This window comes from Delphinus delphis, chromosome 3 (genome assembly GCF_949987515.2).
Source record: "Delphinus delphis chromosome 3, mDelDel1.2, whole genome shotgun sequence".
In the NCBI taxonomy this organism is placed as follows: domain Eukaryota; kingdom Metazoa; phylum Chordata; class Mammalia; order Artiodactyla; family Delphinidae; genus Delphinus; species Delphinus delphis.
This window is the reverse complement of record NC_082685.1, coordinates 29,249,641-29,271,252: the sequence shown is the minus strand read 5'-3', so window position 1 is coordinate 29,271,252 and position 21,612 is coordinate 29,249,641. Positions and strand designations below refer to the sequence as shown.

Below are 21,612 nucleotides of genomic sequence, written 5' to 3'. Positions count from 1 at the left end.
TATACATTTAGATAACCTGGATCAATTCCAATCGACTACTTTTCCAGTGTCTCAAAGAGACAATCAAGATATATTGGCAATAAATTAATTAAATACCACCCTCTCCATTTTTGTGTGCTGTACGATAATCCTTCACTCCGATAATGTTTTAATCAAGATACACCACACATTGCCAGGGAGGTTAATCTTATTAAGCAATTACTAGGTAAGTATCCAGCAGAAGCAAATTAAAATGTAAGCAAAACACAGGCATGTGAGTCCCATCTAAGATGGCATATCGATAGAGATTTCATTACCTGGTCTTCAGGAGTGTTTACACTGCTCAGATTTGGAAAGGAGTCTAATAGACAGGGCAGCCTACACACTCTGATATGTTAGTAGAAACAAAGGACTTGATTAATTGGTTGGGAGAATATATGTTCTTTGGGCTTTGTCTTCCCTTTTCCATTTGTTGCTGTTCACGGTTTATTTTTTCTCCATTCTGTCTTTCAATTAAAACTTAACGTGGTTGATTGGGTCGTTGGATTTCACATCAAGGAAGGGGAGCCCACAGACTGCCAGAATCACTCACCATCTCAAGTGTATTTCTATGTTAAAAGGAACGAACTCATACGTCTTCATTACAAGAGCACGGAACACTTTTTCTATAGATCTGGGAGTAGATAAGCCTTGAGAACGAAGATTCAATACAGTGTTCTGACCTGGTCAGATAGCATAAGGGAATCCAGTTTGATTGGCTAGGTCCAGAGGCAAAATATACAAGAACTTTTAAAGGGCGTGTCGTATGTAGCCAATTTGTGCACTGATCTTAAGAAAGAATAAACGCCCAAGTAGAATTTCATGGGTCACTCTCAAAACCTACACTCATTTTACATTCAAGGTGCCCTCCGTATCTGGGGTCAGCAAACTGCATCTCATGGACCAAATCTGGCCAGCCACCTGTTTTTGCAAATAAAGATTTATTGGAACACAGCCACGTTCATTCATTGTCCCTGGCTGCTTTTGCGCTCTGGCAATGGAATTGAGTAGGGGCAACTGAGCCTAGATGGCCCCCAAAGCCTGAAATATTTACTGTCTGGCCCTTTACAGGAGAAGTTGGCTGACTAGTCTTGATCATGTACAAACCCATTTCTGCTTTCCTTGGACTTGTCTGTAACTACAAGTTGTAGGACACTAGGGAGAAAGACAAAACTCCAATATATCAGTTTTTCCTTCTTGACATAAAGTTGGGTATAATATATTCTCAGATAACTTCGCATTGACAGATGCTCTATACTACAGGGCTCTGGGGTTGGTCTGACTAGATGCAAACACCAGCTCCATCACTAAGGAACTGTGTGGATGTAAACAGGCCATTTGCCCTCCCTCGGCCTCTGAGCCATCATCTGTAAAATGGTACCCCCTCATAAGCTTGCAGTCCCCCATAATGAGATGTCACTTATAGAATATGGTGTGTGATATCAGATACTTAATAAGAGATCCATGAATATTTGTTGTTTTTCCTGACATCATCATAACGTCCCTCGGTCGGTCCATTTAACAAGCCTCCACAGGCTGCCACTTCTTATGAGGTGCTGTATTTTCCAAAGGCGAAGGCTGCCTTCGGAATGTGAAGGTAGACAATCCTACCACTTCATCTTTTTCCTTTACCCTCTAAGAATGGGGACAAACCCTGATGAAGACTTCTTCTCAACCATGTGCTTGATGAGGTCAGTAGGAAGCAGGACTTCCCGTTCCAAAGGGCCAATGTGCAAAAATGAGCTGGCCAGCTCCTTGCAGCGTTATTTGTCTCACTGCAGCTTGAGTTCCATCACTGCTGGCATGTCTGTTTTAAGCCCCACCATTCTCGGTTTATAACTCAGCTGTAAACATTTATTTGTGCCTGGAGCACATTTCTTTCCTACCCTTTGAAAAAAAAATCAGAATTTCCAGATGGTATGCAAGTTGGAAAAAAATGGCAAAGACTGTTATTCTGTTTAGAAACATGTTTTTCTACACTTGCCCTTTCAGCAAAAACTTCATAATGATTTTTACTAGTTGGCTTAATGTATGGTACTAGGAGCCAGATTAGCAGGGAGGTTGGTAATTCTTCCTCTGGCTCTCATCAGCCTCTCAATGAACACAACCCAGGGTTCCAAAATGATCACTTCCCTACATGGGGCTTTTTCAAAGTCGGTGAAGTTCCCCGAAGGACAAGGGGTCATTATGATCGAGCCAGCCATTGAGATACTGCACATCTACTGGCAGGTACACCAACCACCTACATACCAAGGCAACAACTCCCCTCATTTTGGAGGCCGTGCTATCCTACCGTTGTTACAGATGGGTACCACTTAGTGCATCACATTGGTGGATTTCAGCTTCTGATTGCCCTCCACAAGCCGTTCCCAGTTGCATACTTTCTGTTGTACGTGGCATCATCGTGGCTTGACATAGGTATTAATAATGAGATCCAGTTTCCCTTCCTGCCATATTCGCCCTTACTTTCATTGGCATGCTTCTCTTTCAGAGAGACCTGCACACCCAGAGCTTGGTCTCTGCTATCTGCTTGGATACGCCTCTCTTTGTCTCTCTTGTATTTAGCCCAGCGTCTGAAATGCAGTCAGCCTAGTGGTTACATATGTGGGTTTCTGAAACGGTCGGACAGAGCTTTTGATCCCAGCTCTGCCACTTAAGACCTGTGTGATCCGAAGCGAGTCACTTTACTCCTGTGGTCCTCTTGTCTGAAAAACAGGAAAAAAAAATCATAAAGGAATCAGGAGACTACGTGGCAAGTTGTAACCACTCGATAAATTTTTTAGCTGCTATAAATAATACTAATAAACTGAACTACTTATTAATACAGAAGCATGTTCACCTGAACAGTCAGATGTATAAATATCTATTAACACCCTGAGTGACAGAGATTTGGCCATTTTTGTCTAAGATGACAAACTGAGGTTTCAAAAGAAAGGCCATGTGTAGTTCTGAGTGCTGAAGGATTTTATAAAAATCATTACTGCTGTGTGATGTTGTGCATACTGTAACAGCCGCAGTGGACGCTCAGGATGGAAGTCTATTCCTGAAGAATAGACAGGCAACAGCCGGGTGAAGGCTCCTGGGCTGCTGCTGACTCAGACGAGCTAGTGAATCTCATGTCTTTAGGAGAATCTTTTCGCCTATCTTCTGGTTAAACAGAATTCACAGATGGTTGTCCTGATTCCCAAATAAATGGAAACGAGGTGTAATGACTGAAGCAATATTCTGAATTCACCTTTATTTGCAATAGATAAAAATATGTGAGGCAGAATAATCTGCAAGGCAGATTTATGCTAGGGTGCCTCCAGAGTTCAGTTTAAGTTTAGGAAGTATTAACATGAGGCTTCATTTCCGTGCTATGACCGTGAGTCCGTTCCCTTTATCACTTGTTTGGGGAATAGTCTTGCTGTTTCCATAAATGAATTATGGCAACATTTTCTGAAATGATTAGCTTCTAATGTGGCTATGGAAGGCTGTTGTTTTGCTCCACATCAGTCTTATTTAACTGGTTGGAATTTTAGGTACGTGTGTCTGAAATAGGCAATCGCTTCACATTTCCATGAGCAATCTTCCGTGGAGTTATAGACGTGGGCTATCCTGTGAAATTGATCATTAGAGTGTTGCTTCTAAAATCCCAGAAATGTCATCTTTAAGCTGGAGATGAACCCGCAAGAACCAATGTGTCTTAAGCATCTGCTTCTTAGGGCAAAATGATCACCATCTCCACTTTTCACTGTGCAGCTCGTAGATAGAAAGAAAAGTTGGACGTGGAAGCCACGGCTCTGGGAGATGGAGGCTGGACTCCATCCTGTTTGCCAGGACACCACGCTTGGTCATTGCCTAGAACCCAAGGGTGGTGGCCGGACTCACACAGAATGATTACAGAAGGGTGTTAAATTCCTCTGTTCTTGATACTGTCGACGCAAAGACTTCAGGCTGCCTAGATAATGGATAATGGGAAAATGACAGACACCCCAACTTTGATGTTGACCAGAGATTACCTAGCACTACAGTCGATGCTTGCTAAATAGTCGTTGCATGAAAATGTGAGTGAATGACCCCCCCTGCCTTGCGTGGCACATTCATGGATCATTGTGAAATAAACACATGGCTGCCTTCCAGTTGCCCGCCTGAGAAGCAGCTAGAGCCCACGTTAACAGCTGCAGTTTGGGTGTTAAACTGGCCTTTGCTTTCTCCGGATGTAGCACTTTAATTCATGCAGTAGGTACCCCCCCAGGTCTGCAGATGTATTGACCACTCATTGTGTATTGATTTCAGCTGCTCTGCAAGATGTCTGTTTCATTACAGCCCACTCCAGCCCTGGGCCCTCTTGTAGTTAATAGTGCACTAGGCAGCTGGTACCATAAACTATCAATAAATCATCACATATTTATCCTCTAAATCTGGGATAGTTACAGGTGTTTTGCGGGCAGCACAACAGCTGGATAGAAAGATGTAAAAGTGCCTAGAATTCGCGTCCTGTGTTACTCTGGTTAATCCTCAGAAGCAACCCCATTATACAGAGGAGTAGACAAACTCAGAGAGCGGGAGGGATCAGCCCGCAGGCACACGGCTAGTAGTTCTCAGAGCTGGGATTCAAACCCAGGGCTGACCAGCTCCACATGCAACATTGCCTCCTGAGAACTCAGAACTTCTCAATATGACGACAGCCATCTTGGAGGTAAAGGTAGAAACCATAATTACTTTGTTTCCTTGTTGAGTGACTCTCAATGGCATCCTTTTAGGGGTTAACCATGTTTGTCCTAGAAGAGCTGGCATGGCTCCGGGAGCCCAGGTTCTGATCCTTGTTTGTGGGACTGGGAGCCTGGTCCGGGCTGCTGGCCTCTTTGACCTTGGAGGGCGGCACGGACCTCCTGGACATCAGCCCAGGGATTTGACCTCCAAGGACAGAGTCATGGAGATGGTTCCCCACGCTGGCTGTAGCAATTTACAAAAGGCACCTTTCCTTTTAATCTCTCGGGAGGCAGTATTGGCCTAACTTTTCTCGTCCTTTTATTATTTTTAAAGTTACAGAAGTTATGCCCACTCATTTTGAAGGTTCTTTTTTTTTAAATGTATTTATTTTATTTATTTATATTTTTGGCTGCATTGTGTCTTTGTTGCTGCGCATGGGCTTTCTCTAGTTGTGGCGAGTGGGGGCTACTCTTGGTTGTGGTGCGCGGGCTTCTCATTGCAGTGACTTCTCTTATCGCGGAGCACAGGCTCTAGGCGCGCGGGCTTCAGTATTTGTGGTGCGCGGGCTTCAGTAGTTGTGGCACGCGGGCTCAGTAGTTGTGGCTCGCGGGCTCTAGAGCGCAGGCTCAGTAGTTGTGGCGCACGGGCTTAGTTGCTCTGCGGCATGTGGGATCTTCCCGGACCAGGGCTTGAACCTGTGTCCCCTGCATTGGCAGGTGGATTCTTAACCACTGCGCCACCAAGGAAGCCCTTGAAGGTTCTTTTTTAAGTATGTAGAAAAAGTCTTTTTTCCTTTGGCTGTAAAGGCTATTAGTGTAACAATTGGCGAATTTGAATAAGGTCTATAAATTAGATATATTTGGTTGTATCAATGTTAATTTTCTGTTTGTGATAACTGTACTGTGGTTCTGAAAAAGAATGGCCTTGTTTTTAGGAGAAACACTTGGAAGTATTTCGAGGTAAGGGAGCCACCTGTTTATAACTTAACTCAGTGTTTCAGAAAAAATATATATTTATATACAGAGAGAGAACACAAATGTATGTAACATTTATGGAATCTGGGTGAAGGATATGCAGGAATCTTTGTACCAGTGTTTGAAATTTTTCCATAAATCTGAAATTATTTCAAAATGAAAATTTTATATATATTAAAGGTATTTATATGCAGATGTATATATATATGTGTGTATATATATATATATATATGGAAAAAGTGAAAACTCTTTGCAAAAGAATAATTCAGTTGCATATGTGGAAAGTTTAGTTTGAAAGCAATCACTGGTTTGTTAAAAGGGATGTTACCTTCACTTTCTGATAACCCCTCCCCCCACGGACCACATAGGCGTCTTTGTAGCACAAACCCAGAGATGACCCTCCTGACTTGCTCTGTAGACCACAGTAGGCTAAGGTGGAATGCCCCTTAAGGTATCCTTGGGTCCAAACCACTCTTATGGAGATAAGGACAATGAGACCTGGAGAGCTGAACTGCCTAAAACTAGCCAGCTGCTTAGTAACAAGGATGGGAGTTCCACAGAACAGTTCATTTACATCCCTGTTCCTTCCACAAATGGTTCGGCATCATAAAGCATCAGGATTAGGACCTTTACCTCTTGGTTGTTAATCCAATGACCTATACACTAGACTCCAGCTGCCTTGGCTCATTTTTTTTGTTTATAAGACTTTATACAAAAGATAAATTAAGAGTTGACTCATGATTTTTCAGAAGGATTCATAAGGAAGTTTTCTTTAGGTAGTAAATTTCCCCATGGAGCTCTCAAAAGAGAATTTAATTTTTTTTTTTAAAGCCAGTTTCCGTGCAACTTTCCAAAGTAAATCTTTCTTAAGGCTCTCATTTCACCCAGTAGTCACAGGGGTTTTGTTAAAATACCCCATCAGATGGTCAGATAAAACTTGATTCAGTTCAATAAGAATTTATAGATGGGTTGCCAGGTGCAAACCACGGAGAACCCAGAGATGCATTTGTAGCCCTGCCTGACCTCAGGGAGCACAGCGTCTAATAAGAGACACTTAGAAAGGCAAGTAAAATCAACATAGTACCCAACAACAGTGCTGCAGTAGAGTTAAGTGTAAATGCTATGAAAACGCAGAGAAAGAACCTATTTATCTGGCAGGAGGCAGGATATAAAGGATAAAAGAGCTTCAGTGTGAAGGTATAGCTGACTGGATCTCAATTTCAGTGTTACTGGGGTGGGATAGGGAGGGTGGGAGGGAGGGAGACATAGGAGGGAAGAGATACGGGAACATATGTATATGTATAGCTGATTCACTTTGTTATAAAGCAGAAGCTAACACACCATTGTGAAGCAATTACACTCCAATAAAGATGTAAAAAATAAATAAATAAACCAGATGCCTGTTACACTGTAAAAAAAAAAAAAAATTCAGTGTTACTAAATAAAGCAGGATTTTCAATAAACTAAGCTAATCAATAAAATAACCAAACAGGCTTCTATAAAGTCCCACCAAAAATCAGTAATGGAAACAGAGCCTGACTCCCAATTTTAAGCTTGTTCCCATAGTTAAGTCTATTCTAGAAGAGTTAGACTCTCCCCTCTCCCTTGATAGATACATACATACATATATACACATATATGCACATATACATGTATATAAATATATACATGCATATCACATATACACACAATGTCTTTTTGAAAATCCTTTACTCCGAAAAGAAAGCCATGGAATATTACTCAGCCATAAAAAGAAGCGAAATTGAGTTATTTGTAGTGAGGTGGATGGACCTAGAGACTGTCATACAGGGTGAAGTAAGTCAGAAAGAGAAAGACAAATACCGTGTGCTAACACATATGTATGGAATCTAGGGAAAAAAAGGGTTCTGAAGAACCTAGGGGCCGGACAGGAATAAAGATGCAGATGTAGAGAATGGACCTGAGGACACAGGGAGTGGGAAGGGTAAGCTGGGAAGAAGTGAGAGAGTGGCATGGACATATATACACTACCAAATGTAAAATAGCTAGTGGGAAGCAGCCTCATAGCACAGGGAGATCAGCTCGGTGCTTTGTGACCACCTAGAGGGGTGGGATAGGGAGGGTGGGAGGGAGACGCAAGAGGGAGGGGATGTGGGGATATATGTATACATATAGCTGACTCACTTTGTTATACAGCAGAAACTAACACACCATTGTAAAGCAATTATACTCCAATGAAGATGGTAAAAAAAAAAAAAGCCAGACATTTCCCTCATCGTCTTTCATTCTTTTATTTAATTCAGTGTAACTAGCATATATTTTGCTATTATTATATGCTAGGGACCTTCTTTGTGTACTTCCATTTGTTACTCTCAGCCTATGAGATAGTTACTATTATTGTTCCCATTTTAACAAAAAGAGAATGAAGACCCAGAGAGGTTAAGCAAATTGCTGGTGGTCACACAACAAGGAAGAACCAGAGCCAGGATTTGAACCCAGTTGTCTGGCTACAAAACGTATACTTCAGCACCCAGGTGCACTGCCTCCTTTGGTGGATGGAACATGAGGGGCGGGGCATCTGAAACCCTGGTGGGGGAGTGTGACTACTGAGAAGTCAGCCTGTACTCATTGGCGGGAGCAGCTAATTACTGACTTAAGTGTCCTGAAGTTGGGGTCTACTGAAAGAAGGGGGACCCCACTACTATAAGAACCAAACCCAGACTTCCCTGGTGGTGGCAGTGGTTAAGAATCCGCCTGCCAATGCAGGGGACACGGGTTTGAGCCCTGGTCTGGGAAGATCCCACATGCCGCGGAGCAACTAAGCCCGTGTGCCACAACTACCGAGTCTGCACTCTAGAGCCCGCGAGGCACAACTACTGAGCCCGTGAGCCACAACTACTGAAGCCCGTGTGCCTAGAGCCCGTGCTCCGCAACAAGAGAAGCCACTGCAATAAGAAGCCCGCACACCGCAACGAAGAGTAGCCCCCACTCGCCACAACTAGAGAAAGCCCGCGTGCAGCAGCAAAGACCCAACGCAGCTAAAAATAAATAAATTTATTAAAAAAAAAAAAAAGAATCAACCCCCTGAGGCTCCTTGTCAGAATTTCTCCAGCGCAGCCGCTCCCTGGAAGCCTCTTCGCCACCTCTGGCGTCCTCATTTGGTTTGACATTATCAAAATCCGTTTAAGTTTCAACAGCAGATTAGTGGGCTCGTGGGTGCCGATTCCCTGCTACTTTTTCATAGCCTGTCATTAACCCAGCAACCCCTGAAAGCCCAACAGACACGAAAGAAAGCTCATTTTATTAAGTTTAAAGATGAGTGATTTCTTTAGAATTCTTTTTTATTTTTAGTGCATTTCTTTAACTTGTTGCTACACTGTGATTGCTGGGGTTACATTTGGTCTCTATCAGAGACTCCTAAACTATTCTTCCCCAGGGTTGGTTTTTTTTTTTCCTACAGCTCTTCCTTACTGCATCCTTTTTATTGTATCCTTTCCTCCAAAGGCCTTAATTTGGCGAGGAGAGAAGCCCTTCCAAAGCAACATTTTTAAGTACAAATTCGTTTTTAATTTATAATAATCAGAGCTTCTGATCAACTGGTGATAACAAGTGGTTCCCCCTAGATACGTCATTATGTCAGCAAAATAAACAATATGCTTTTGAGGCTTAGAGCCTTACCGATAATAATAATCATGATAGCTAATTTTTATTTAGTGCTTACTTTGTGCCAAAAATTAGTCGAAGAGCTTTGCATGGGTTCACTCATTAAATCCTCCTAACAATGCTATGAAATAAATAATAATAGTGTCCCAATTATACAAGGGAGGGAACTGAGGCACAGAGAATGGATACACTTTACCAAGTATCAAAGCTGGCGTTTGAACCAAGGCAGTCTCAGCCCAGTTTCTGCTCTTACATGCTATGCAGTATTCCTCCCCTACAGGAAAGTACTTCCTATCTGATAGGCAACATAAAAACGTTTGAGGAGCAAACCATCTAAAGAGCTGACCCACGAAGGATTACTAGTTTCTTTTCTTCCTAACAATGTTTTGTGATGGAAGCTTCCAAACTCCTTCCAAACAGGAGCCTGTTCCCTATTCTAGAGGTCGAGGGTTTCTTCTTAAGGTCCAAAGCAGCGTGTCTTCTACTTTATTTTAAGCCCCTGTTTACTTCGTATTTGACCCACTATTGAACTAAATACGGGGAAAAAAATAACTTTACACCCTCAAGTCATTCTGTGGTTTTTCTTTTATAATTTAGATATGGAAAACCTTTAGGGATCCAAGAATGTCACCTCTCCATTTTCCGGAATGAGAAACCGGCACCAAGCATTTATGAGTATTGTCTTAATGCAGTGGCCGGGTGGTAACAGAGCCAGGTCAGCTAAGTCAGAATGCCTCACTCACCTTTCATGCCCGTCTTCTGCAACCTTATGATCTCTCTTGACCATCCACACCTTTCGCAATGGATTGTGGCCAAATACAGATGAATATATTCAGAAGAGTGCGTCCATTACAGAATGCAGGAGGGAGCTGGCTTCCCATCCTTTGCCCATGAGACTGAAGAAGTTTTAGATCCACAAGGCCGCCAAAGTGATCAATGAAAAAGTGAAAAGACCCTCAAAACCAAAATGTCTTCAGTTCTTTCTGGATTTGGTTTCAACTGGTTTAGAAGTTCTCAAGACGATAGGAGATTGTGGTTTTATATTTCCTTTCGAGTTCAGAATCCATTTGAAGGAATCACACGTGACCTATGTAAAACTAGCTTCCATCAAGGTTTTGTTCCCATTTTAGAGAGGATGATAATGAGGCCCTGAGAGATCAGTTAACTTTTCTTGGGCAACTTCTAGTAACTCCCAGCTTTTTCTTCGTTCTGTGTTCATAAAGGAAACCACCCTCCGAAGTGTAGGAGACCCTGGCTAGTTCGTTGTTATTAAGAAACCCTCTTTTAAAATAGGAATTTCTGGAACTCCTATTATTAAAGTTCTGAAGGTTGCCGAGTATGGGCAACCAGTGGTTCCTATATAAGTGATTTCAAATAATGCAACAGAGATGCACCAGTGTCACCGTGAGAGGGGTGTGGTTTCCACACGGTACTTAAGTCCCTCCTCTTAAGCGAGGAAGGGGTGACACCCAATGTTGGGTCAGCCTTAGAGCAAGTCAGCATTTTCTGTTGAGTTATTTTATTTATTTTGGACTGATGTTTGTTCACTGCTGGCTCTTTTTTATTAATTTATGAGAATGTCAGAGTATATTGGACTTGTTTGTGGCAGGAAAGAATAATTAACAGCTGCAAGAATTAAATCTGGTGCCAAATTAATATCACTCTCCCCTTTCCTACTGATCATTTTACATCCCAGTCACATTTGGAGTTTACATGTACTTATCAGACTCCAGCTCTTATGATAGTTGATCAGTAAAGAGTAATCTCAAGTTTAGCAAGCACTGTGCCAATATTTCAGATGCCCTGGGGTATGAGTTTCTAGGATTCTTATTTAAAACCTAGATATTTTAAGTTGTGACCTAAAGAGAAATTTGCCATGGGTTTCACCATCATATATTTTTTAAATACTGGCATATAATCAAACAGAAATGTAGAGCCAACTAATGTGTACACATGTCATGGACTTGGTGTCAATTCCTATCTTCCAGTGCCCTGGTTCTTGAAGAACAGCAGCATAGACAGTGGCGAAGCGGAAGTTGGTCGGCGGGTGACCCAAGAAGTCCCACCTGGCGTGTTTTGGAGATCACAGATTCACATCAGTCAACCCCAGTTCTTAAAGTTCAATATCTCCCTCGGGAAGGATGCTCTCTTCGGTGTTTACATAAGAAGAGGACTTCCACCGTCTCATGCCCAGGTAGGAACATGCTTGATATAGCCATGAGTTTAAAAAAAAAAAAACAAAAAAACACCACTTCACACCCACTAGGATGGTTATAACTAAAGGATGGACAATAACAGTTGGAACCCTCCTGTATGCTTTGTGGGAATGTACAACGGAGGGCCACTGTGGAAGAGAATTCAATGGTTCTTCCAAAAGTTAAACAAAGAATTACAGTATGATCCAGCAGCTCCACTAATAGGTGTATTCCTACAGAGAACTGAAAACTTTATTTCTCATTTAACAATATGCACAAATGTTCATAGCAGTGTTTATTCATAATAGCCCCGAAGTGGAAACAACCCAAATGTCCATCAACTAATGAATGGAGAAACAAAATGTGATCTATCCCTACCATGGGATAGTATTCAGACATAAAAGGGAATGAACTATTTTTTTAAAAAAAAGGGAATGAAATATTGTTACATGCTACAACATGGATGAATCTTGAAAATGTTATGCTAAATGAAAGAAGCCAGATACAGAAGGCTACATACCGTTTGATTCCATTTGTATTGTCTGGAATAGGCAAATCCTTAGAGACAAAGAGGAGATTAGTGATTGCCAGGGGAGAGGGAGGAAAGAATCGGGACTGACTGCTAATACCTTTGGGGTTTCTTTTCGGGGTGATGCAAATGCTCTGAAATTAGATAGCGGTGATGGTTGCACAACATAGTGAATATACTAAAAACTACCAAACTGTAAAGTGGTTAAATTTATGTTACGGGAACTATTTCTCAGAAAAAGAAAATGGTTACCTCCCCACCTGATGACGTCACCTTTGCCAGACCTTTGCTCATCCTTGGGTACTTTTTGTTGAAGGGGTCTAGTTATTTGTTAAAACATCACTAGGAGACATCCCACTGTGTTTGAAAAGAGTGACGTAACATTAACCAAAATTCAGCAACCATTTCTCTGTGGCTTCCCTGTGCTTCCCTGTACTAAGTGCCTTGGGAAGTGCTTGACACTGCGTAAGTGAGATTATTCCCAGCGTTGGGAATGACAAGATTAGATTCGATTATGGATTTCATTGTTTTTCTTCTCACCCCTCCTTTCATTTTTCCTGGTAGAGATTTTCTTATACATCCCACTTGGGATAAATTCACCCTCATCTAGTTTGGTTTTCTTTTCCAGTAAGAATTATATATCCTAAGGAAAACCAAGCAGTGTTTTCCCGCCTCATTTGCTTTCAAATCCAGCAAGTAGGTAAAGAAGTACATTAGGAAAATACAGCAGTGGAGGGAAAAACACCCTTAACCACCCATTATATCCAGTCAAAGCTGACCTTTTTAAACATGTGTTGGGAAGGTATTCATCCAGAAAATTCAACTGGAAGAATTTAAAGCTTTAAACCCCTTGGCAAATGCAAAGCAGTCAGGCCACCATTTCTTTGTCCTTAGCTCACAGCAGACATTGCTAATCGATGACTGCACTTTTTCCTCACTAAACTCAGTGCACAGATACCTCCAAGAGAACCCTAAAGGCAGCCACCACCAATTGACTGGTGTTGGCTCTCAAGATGAAATGTATTTGCAGTCCCATCTTTACAGCCTGAAACGATCAATATAAGGGACTAAAAGGACCACTTCTTTTTTGAGCAGGGAGAGCTGTGTAGGTTTATATTAACATACACAGCCCATGCTATAGGGATCAATGTGTAAAGTGGTAATCAATAAGTCCTCCATCCATCCATCCAGAAAAATATTTATTGGTCTAAGCACTGATTATCTAGAGATGAGTTAACGTAGCCCATGACCAAGCAGAACTCTTGTTACAAAAATCACATCTGTCCTTTAAAGAGATTCTCATCAAGAGAAAGAGAAGGATTCAGCTAAGAGGAGTCCCTGAAGCATTTCTGTAACTTCTGGCCAGGTGCAGGGTGCTGGTCTGGGAAGTTATGCAAATTGTTAGGGGGTCTCCCTGACCTTCAGGCTCCACTCTTTCTACTGTAGCATAATGAAAGATTGACAGCAGTGAAATATACTTGTTGGCATTATTTGAGTAAGTAGGAACATGCCTCTGGGCACAGCTGAGCATAACTTCCCTATCAGCCCCTTGGATGCCAGGAGCTTTGAGGCTGGGGCGGGGGGGAACCTCTCCCTTTTGACATTGTTCTGAAGCACTGCTATCCCCCTTCGCTTGCATGCTCTGAGCAGAATCATGGAAGGGCCAGCGATCATGGCAAGTCAAGTAGGTAAGCCTCTGAAACTGAGTGATAGTGGACAGCAGGCAGAAAGGTACTCTTCCCAGGTTCCCCGCTGTTCTGACATTCAGGACTCAAACCCTCAATGACAATGTCTCTCCTTCTTTTGTGGCTACACCACGCTGTCCATCTCCTGCTAAGCCGGTGATTGTTCTAGTGATCGGCCTCTCAAAATAGCTGCACTCCGGGGACAGCCCCTTCCCATTTCATGGGAAGGGAAATGAATAGGTGTGCACAGAGGGTTGCCGTCCAGCTCCCAGTTTGGGAGTTTAGCATGCGTCGGAGGGTCCGGTAAGCAAGACACGGTGCAGATGCTTAGAATGCACAGGACAGGTACAATACAGGGGCGCTTCTTAAAAAAAGAAAGAGAGGAGAAGACGACTCCCCACGCATTCTCACGATCATTCGCTATCATAACGTGCCTTCGTGTCCATTTGATGAGCTACGTTTCCTGGAGGAGATGGAGCTTAGCCCCTCGCAGTGATAGGTGACTAACTCACGTCTCAAACCATTATAGAATTTTTCATTTCTATTGGTATATCCTATCAAGGAACATACGTTCTATGGGGATTGGCAGGCTAGCCAAGGTGACTCATTTGAGCTGAAAAGAGAGAAAGAGGAAGAAGTGGGGAGGGGGAGGAATATGAAATTCTCTCGGCTGCATTGCATGAATGGCTGTGCTTAAATTTTATTGAGTATCATGCTCTGACCAAGTGCCTACAAGATTTGGTATCCTTGTCCAAGGATATTAAATACAGGGGAGAATCCTTTCTTACCTGTTTAAATTTCCCAAAGAATCAGAGTCTGTCCCAGTTGACTTTTTGAACGTGGCTTTCTACAGCGATACAATACAGAGGTAGCATGGCATAGGGGAGAAGGTCCTGGAATTAGAAAACTGAGGATGGAGTCCCTGCTACGTGCTAACCAGGTGTCCTCGGACATGCGCCTTAACCTCTCTTAGCCTCAGTTTCCCTGTCTACCTGTGTTCCCTGCCTCACAGTGTTGCTATAATTACACTACCCCTACCACAACAAAGGGAGGATGGGAAAACACTCTGCAAACAGAAGCACAATATAAAGATATGGTACACTAGTGTTTCACTGTACTTAGAAGTCCTGCATGGCCCTAGTCAATACTGTCTGTCGATAAGCAATGATGTAAATATAGGTTTTTAAAATAAAATTAATTTTCTCGTTTTTTTCTTCTTATCAAAGGACAAATTGTTTTCATTACAGAAAAATTTTAAAAGCACAGAAAAACAAAAGGAAGTAAAAACACCCGTAATTGGAAGCAGTCCCCTTTTGCTGAATAGTTATGTAGTGTTTCTGCTATAGTAAAAGGTTATCAGTGGCACGGGCTTCCCTGGTGGCGCAGTGGTTGAGAGTCCACCTGCCGATTCAGGGGGCACAGGTTCGTGCCCCGGTCCGGGAAGATCCCACATGCCGCAGAGCGGCTGGGCCCTTGAGCCATGGCCGCTGAGCCTGCGCGTCCGGAGCCTGTGCTCCGCAACGGGAGAGGCCACAGCAGTGAGAGGCCAGCGTACCGCAAAAAAAAAAAAAAAAAAAAGATATCAGTGGCAGTATAAAAAAAAACAAAAAAAACTCAGCATCTAAGTGGCTTAAAGCAACAGAGGCTATTTCTTCTTTATATCAGTGGTTCTCAACACAGGGCAATTCTTCCCTACCCCAGAGGCATTCTTCAGTGTCTGGAAATATTTTTGGTTGTCACCCTGGGGAGAGGTTGCTCCTGGCAGGCAGTGGCAGGTGGGCTGCTGCTAAACGCGCACAGGAGAACTCTCCACAGCAAGGAGTTATCCAACCCCACATGGCAAACATGTGGAGGTTGGGAACATCCTACTTCACGTGTTCACTTTGGGTGATACTGGGCTTTGCTCAGTGTCAGTCTCATTCAAGGGCACGGACCTGTGGAATTTCCACTGTCAGGAACATAACTAGTACCCTATCGCAAAGGAAGGAGAAGATGGTGAGTTATGCACCAATCCCGAAAGACTTCGGCTTGGAAATGTCACGTATCATTTAAGCCCTTCTCATATGGACCAAAGCAAGTCAGATCCTAACTTCCATGGAGCTGGAATTACAGTCCTCTGAGGTTCCTGGGTAGAGGGGCACCAGATATCCCAATGAAAGGCCCTTATGCCTTACGATAAAATATTGGGAGACCTGTCCTCATGGCTAGTCTTTGTGTACACCCTTAGTTCTTTTCCTGAAAGTAACCCTTACGGATTTTATACTAATTGCCAAATTTTCCTTCTGAAAGTTTATACCAATTACCCTCCCTACTCTCCTGCCCACCAGCGGCAGTAAGTGCCCGTATTATTTACTTGAACTCTTGCATAAACTGGATATCATTGTTTAATCCTTGTCTGTTAGAAAGGTAGCTATCCCATTGTCTTTTTTTTTTTTTTTTTTTTGCGTTACGCGGGCCTCTCGCTGTTGTGGCCTCTCCCGTTGCGGGGCACAGGCTCCGGACGCGCAGGCTCAGCGGCCATGGCTCACGGGCCCAGCCGCTCCGCGGCATGTGCGATCTTCCCGGACCGGGGCACGAACCCATGTCCCCTGCATCGGCAGGTGGACTCTCAACCACTGCGCCACCAGGGAAGCCCCCATTGTCTTTTTTTTTTTTTGCGTTACGCGGGCCTCTCGCTGTTGTGGCCTCTCCCGTTGCGGGGCACAGGCTCCGGACGCGCAGGCTCAGCGGCCATGGCTCACGGGCCCAGCCGCTCCGCGGCATGTGGGATCTTCCCGGACCGGGGCACGAACCCGTGTCTCCTGCATTGGCAGGCGGACTCTCAACCACTGCGCCACCAGGGAAGCCCCCCATTGTCTTTTAAATGCAGCATTTTGGTGCCCTGCATTCCATTTTTTTAAGACCTAGACAAAAGAGAAAAACAAAAGTTGATCTAAGCCATTGCCAACCTACCAACTCAAATTCTCATGGAGCTGGTGTATGTAAGGTATCCTAGTCCATCCTGCCGAATATTTGGAATCCTACAAACTGTGTCAGGTTTGCTTGAGCCCAGTTCTAGAAGGGGAACAGGTGAGACTTAAAGATCATCATCATCATCATCATCTGACCTGGATGCAGTGCTAGGGATCAAAGGAACTCTCAGAAGCTGTTGATGCAAGTGAGCATCTGGGTGGTTAAGGCAGGGAGCAGGTTTACTTGACAGTTCATCACGGATTGCTACTGATATGTCAAGCCAAGTAAAATCCTGCGTGAGAACAAGTCAATAATCGGCAAATTAGGTACATGATTAACCGAACCAACAAGATGCAGTTACCGCTGGGGAGGTCTGCTGGGACTTCACCTTCTCCCCAATCCTGTTTAGCGAGTATTAAAAACGCCTATTTCATCACTCAGACTGATGGAGCCATGAGCCCAGTCACTTCCAGAGGCAACTTGAACGTGTGGGGTGGGCTTACAGCTCCAGCTGTAAGGGTTGATTAGAGGCAGGTAGTAGGGATTAAATGACGCTAAGATGGAAGCAGACACTGTCAACCCCAGTGCTTTACTCTGAGGTGTGTCTGTGGGATGGGAAGCAAAACTATCCGCACATTCATTGAACGATAGAAGGGAACGATTTAAGAGACCACAAATTGCCCCATGATCATACCAGAGAAATGCAAATATGGCAGATCGAGCATGTGCAGACCAAGATCAAATGAGCCGAGCAAACATTCCTATTGTCCTCTTCAGCAGAATTCCCCTAAATGACATTTTTTCAAAGCAGATTTATAAATAGCGATGGGTGGGGTTAGCTGTTCGCCAGCTCGGTTTATCCCTTTCCAATTCAGAGCCTTGTTTGAAAATGAATTCCCTCTTTCCTTGTCCCCTTCTCTCTTGCCCAAGCAAGTCAACTGCACACAGTTTCCATTAGAGGTGGAAGTAACTGGATCCGTGGGTCAGTGGGACGCCCACGTGTTCTGAGCAGCCTGCTTCTGTCACTATGCCCCTGTCCAGTGCCCATGATCCAGGCAGACAGGCTCTCCTTGGACTTCTGTCTTCCTGCAGAGCTGCGTTCTGGGATCTTAGTGGGGAGAGAATACCAGGGTGTGGGGCTGTCAGCTTGCATAGCCCACCACATAGCATTTTAATTTCATTTTGAAGGAAGGCATATTTTTACAGGCATGTTTTTCAGACCCTTCCTTTGCAAAAGAGCTTGAGGTATGGAGAAAGAGTTTGTGAAACCAAGAGAACCTTGCTTTCTTCTGTATTGGACTAAAAGTGCTTTTGGAAAGGTCTTTCTCAGGACACCCCTTGTGATTATCTGGTGGCCTCCTGATAGGAATGGAAACTGCCAATTAAATCAGTGGGTACCCTCCTGGGCAGTCACCAAGCAGGAAAAATCTCAGAAGATGCTTGAGTTTTACAAGGGGCCTTGTACTGAGGGACATGCACGGGGAGGGCACGTTGAATGTTTTCAAAAAAGTCAATTATTGAGAACATGGAACTCGGGGAGAAAGATAGAAACAGAGAAAGCAGGGATGAGTAAAAGGGGCAGCGCCAAACCACATATTTTGACTGAGCAGAGTCTCAGAGGTGCTGTAAGTCAAGAGTTTCAAATTTTCCAGACAAAGACCTTAATCTTCAAGTGAAATCTTCTGTAGAACCCCATATATAAAACAAATCAATGTGACAGTTTTATTAGTATAAGCATGGTTTATAATTCAAATCCATATTTACTATTGTAATGTTTTGATCTCTGTATATGTATGCTTGTATGTGTGTGTGTATATATATATATGTTTATATGTGCGTACGTTAATAATCATGTATACAGATGGAGACAGAGACACAGAGAGAGAAACTAAACTCATGAGGTTAGTCACCCGTAGGAATAGGTGAGGAGAACAGGACTGAGAATTAGGTTTAAAAGGTACTTGTTCAAAGGGCTTCCCTGGTGGCACAGTGGTTGAGAGTCCGCCCGCTGATGCAGGGGACACGGGTTCGTGCCCCGGTCCGGGAAGATCCCACATGCCGCAGAGCGGCTGGGCCCGTGAGCCATGGCCGCTGAGCCTGCGCGTCCGGAGCCTGTGCTCCGCAAGGGGAGAGGCCACAACAGTGAGACACCCGTGTACCACAAAAGAAAAAAAAAGGTACTTGTTCAGCAGGGCGGTGGGATGTGTGGTGAAGGTGGGATGAACTGGGAGATTGGGATTGACATACATACACTAATATGTATAGAATAGATAACTAATAAGAACCTACTGTATAAAAAATAAAATAAAATAAAATTTCCTGAAGGATCATCTGCCTGCCACACCCTAGAATGAAAAGTAAATTCTGTGTATTTTGCCTCCTGTCAAAAAAAAAAAGTACTTGTTTTTATCCATAATAAAACATTAAAGGTAAGGCAAGCCCTTCCCCATCTCTAAGACACATGCCTGCTCACACACGTACAAAGACTGAAAATAAATATGACACAATGCTAACATTTATTCATTTGAGTGGTTGAAATATGGGTGATTTGTCACCATATTCTTTATACTTTTCTTAATTTTAGTAATCTCTCTGTCTTTAAGAAAAGTAGGTCTGTGACAAGCTTGAGTCTATTTTGAGTAAAACAAGCATTAAGAGGTTATAGATGATGACTCTAATCTTATAGCACTCTCAGGATTCAATTTATTTATGTACTTTGTTTTGTCTGCACAGCTTTGAGAAAAATCACAGTGAATATATATAAGCAGTTGCAAAGAGCAACTGTATTTTCTTTCATCATTTCCCTTACAGGCTCTGGCTGGTCTTCAATTAAATTGATCCACAAGCTTGAAGGAGGAGAGATAGAAAATAATCGTTTCAAGGTTAAATCACTTAAAATATCTACTCACATCCCTTGCCTTAGATACAGAAGTAGAGAGGTTGCACCCCAAACTTAAAATAAGCTGTGAAACTCTTTATTAAAAAAAAAAAAAAAAACACCATTCTGGAACATGCTACATGTTCTTTTTTTTTTAATTGAAGTATAGTCGTGCACAATATTATATGTTACAGGTTACAGCATAGTGATTCACAATTTTTAAAGGTTCTACTCTATTTATAGTTATTAGAAAATATTGGCTATATTCCCCACATTGTACAATATATCCTTGTAGCTTATTTTATACCTAATAGTTTGTGCCTCTTACTCGCCTACCCCTATATTTCCCCTCCCCTCTTCCCTCTCCCCACTGGTGACTCCCAGTTTGTTCTCCGTATCTGTGAGTCCGCTTCTTTTTGTTATAGTCACTAGTTTGTTATATTTTTTAGGTTCCACATATAAGTGGTATCATACATTATTTGTCTTTCTCTGTCTGACTTACTTCATTTAGCATAATGCCCTCCAAGTCCATCCATGTAGCTGCACATGTCAAAATTTCATTCTTTTATATGGCTGAGTAGTATTCCATTGTATATATACACCACATCTTCTTTATCCATTCATCTGTTGATGGACACTTAGGTTGCTTCTATATCTTGGCTATTGTAAATAGTGCTACTGGGAACATTGGGGTGCAGTTACATGTTCATTTGAAACTGCATTCCTGGTTTAACATCCTGACATGAACTTGAACCTCTGCTCTGCCTGGCATTTGCTTGCAGGATCCACCAGCGCAGTTGCTTATACAACCTTATCTGAGCAGACGCACATCAGGTGGATTCAGAGAAAGCCCAGTGCAGATCTTGAAGTTTTCTAATAAACAGCAGAGTAACAGAAGTTCAGATCTGTGTTCAGAGATATTTAGAAAAGATTTATTCCAAGATCTTCACAAAAATTAACAGCTTTTAAAATGTTCATTGAAGCCCCCCTCAGTACAGATGTTTGTAGGGAAGCCAAAGATGTTAGAAGACAAAAATTACTATCAGTCATCTGATCTCTTATAAAAATGTTCTCCACTCAGAGATCCCTCCCCATTTAACACTAGTTATAATAATAATAGTCAGCATTATTTGAGGGCTCCAATGTGCCAAGGACTGTTTCACATGAATTATTTTCTCTTCACAACAGCCCTGTGAGGTAGGCACCATTAGGAGCAGCCCCATTTTACAGACGAAAGAACTGAGGCAGAGCTTAGGGTCACAAAGCTGGTATGCACTGAACACAGCAGACTGGCACCTCCTTTTTCTCCTCTCTGCCGGCAGTCATTTCCAGGAACATCCTGCAGTACAATGTCAACATGAATGCTGACAGAGTAAAATTACAACTCAAGCCCAAGACGAGAATTTCATTAAGTCAACAAAAGTGATGCTGGAGATCTGCCTGTAAGCGCCCAGGGAAGCCTTGGTAAATGCAGATCGGGCTGAGGTAGCACAGTTAAATACTGTGGCAGAGAGAGGTGACAAGGAAGGTGACACGATCAGCGCTTCCAAGAGGGCGGTTCTAATATCGTAAAGAGAGGTCCTGGAAAATTTGATGGAGACCTCCAGTATGTTTACATTGGATTGTGTTGCACCAGTCAAGCTACAGGGATGCTGCATTGTTCTCGAGTATTTCATCAACTCTGAGATACACACGATGCTCATCTTTTGACATCTCTGAAAACAGGATGCATTTTGCAGTCAGTGAAGTGGAGGGACAATGAAATGTTTGGTGTCGCATGTTTGTGTACGTAGGAAAGCTCAGTGTTCATTCTAAAAATTAGAGCGTAGTTGCAAGTATAACCTGAATATTCCTAGATATCAGATAAAAAATACTTTCATAATTACAGTTGTACTTTTCAAGGTAAATTCCGAATCAGTCAATGTTAAGAGCATCCATTTTAAGTGGCCTTTTATTAATTCCAAATATCCTCAGATAACTAGATCCTACTGTATATGTCAAGTCAGGGAGGGTATTTAAATATAATTTTTTAAACATATAAATA

At 42.8% G+C, this 21,612-nt stretch overlaps 1 protein-coding gene across 1 annotated transcript in view; it reads left to right on the top strand.

Moving 5' to 3' along the window:
- Positions 1 to 21,612, top strand: part of LOC132423081 (teneurin-2) — a 713,011-nt gene that overhangs the window by 483,753 nt on the left and 207,646 nt on the right. Inside the window, exon 6 of the mRNA XM_060008418.1 lies at positions 11,318 to 11,523. Coding sequence (XP_059864401.1) covers positions 11,318 to 11,523 — 206 coding nt within the window. The remainder of the gene's footprint in view (positions 1 to 11,317; positions 11,524 to 21,612) is intronic.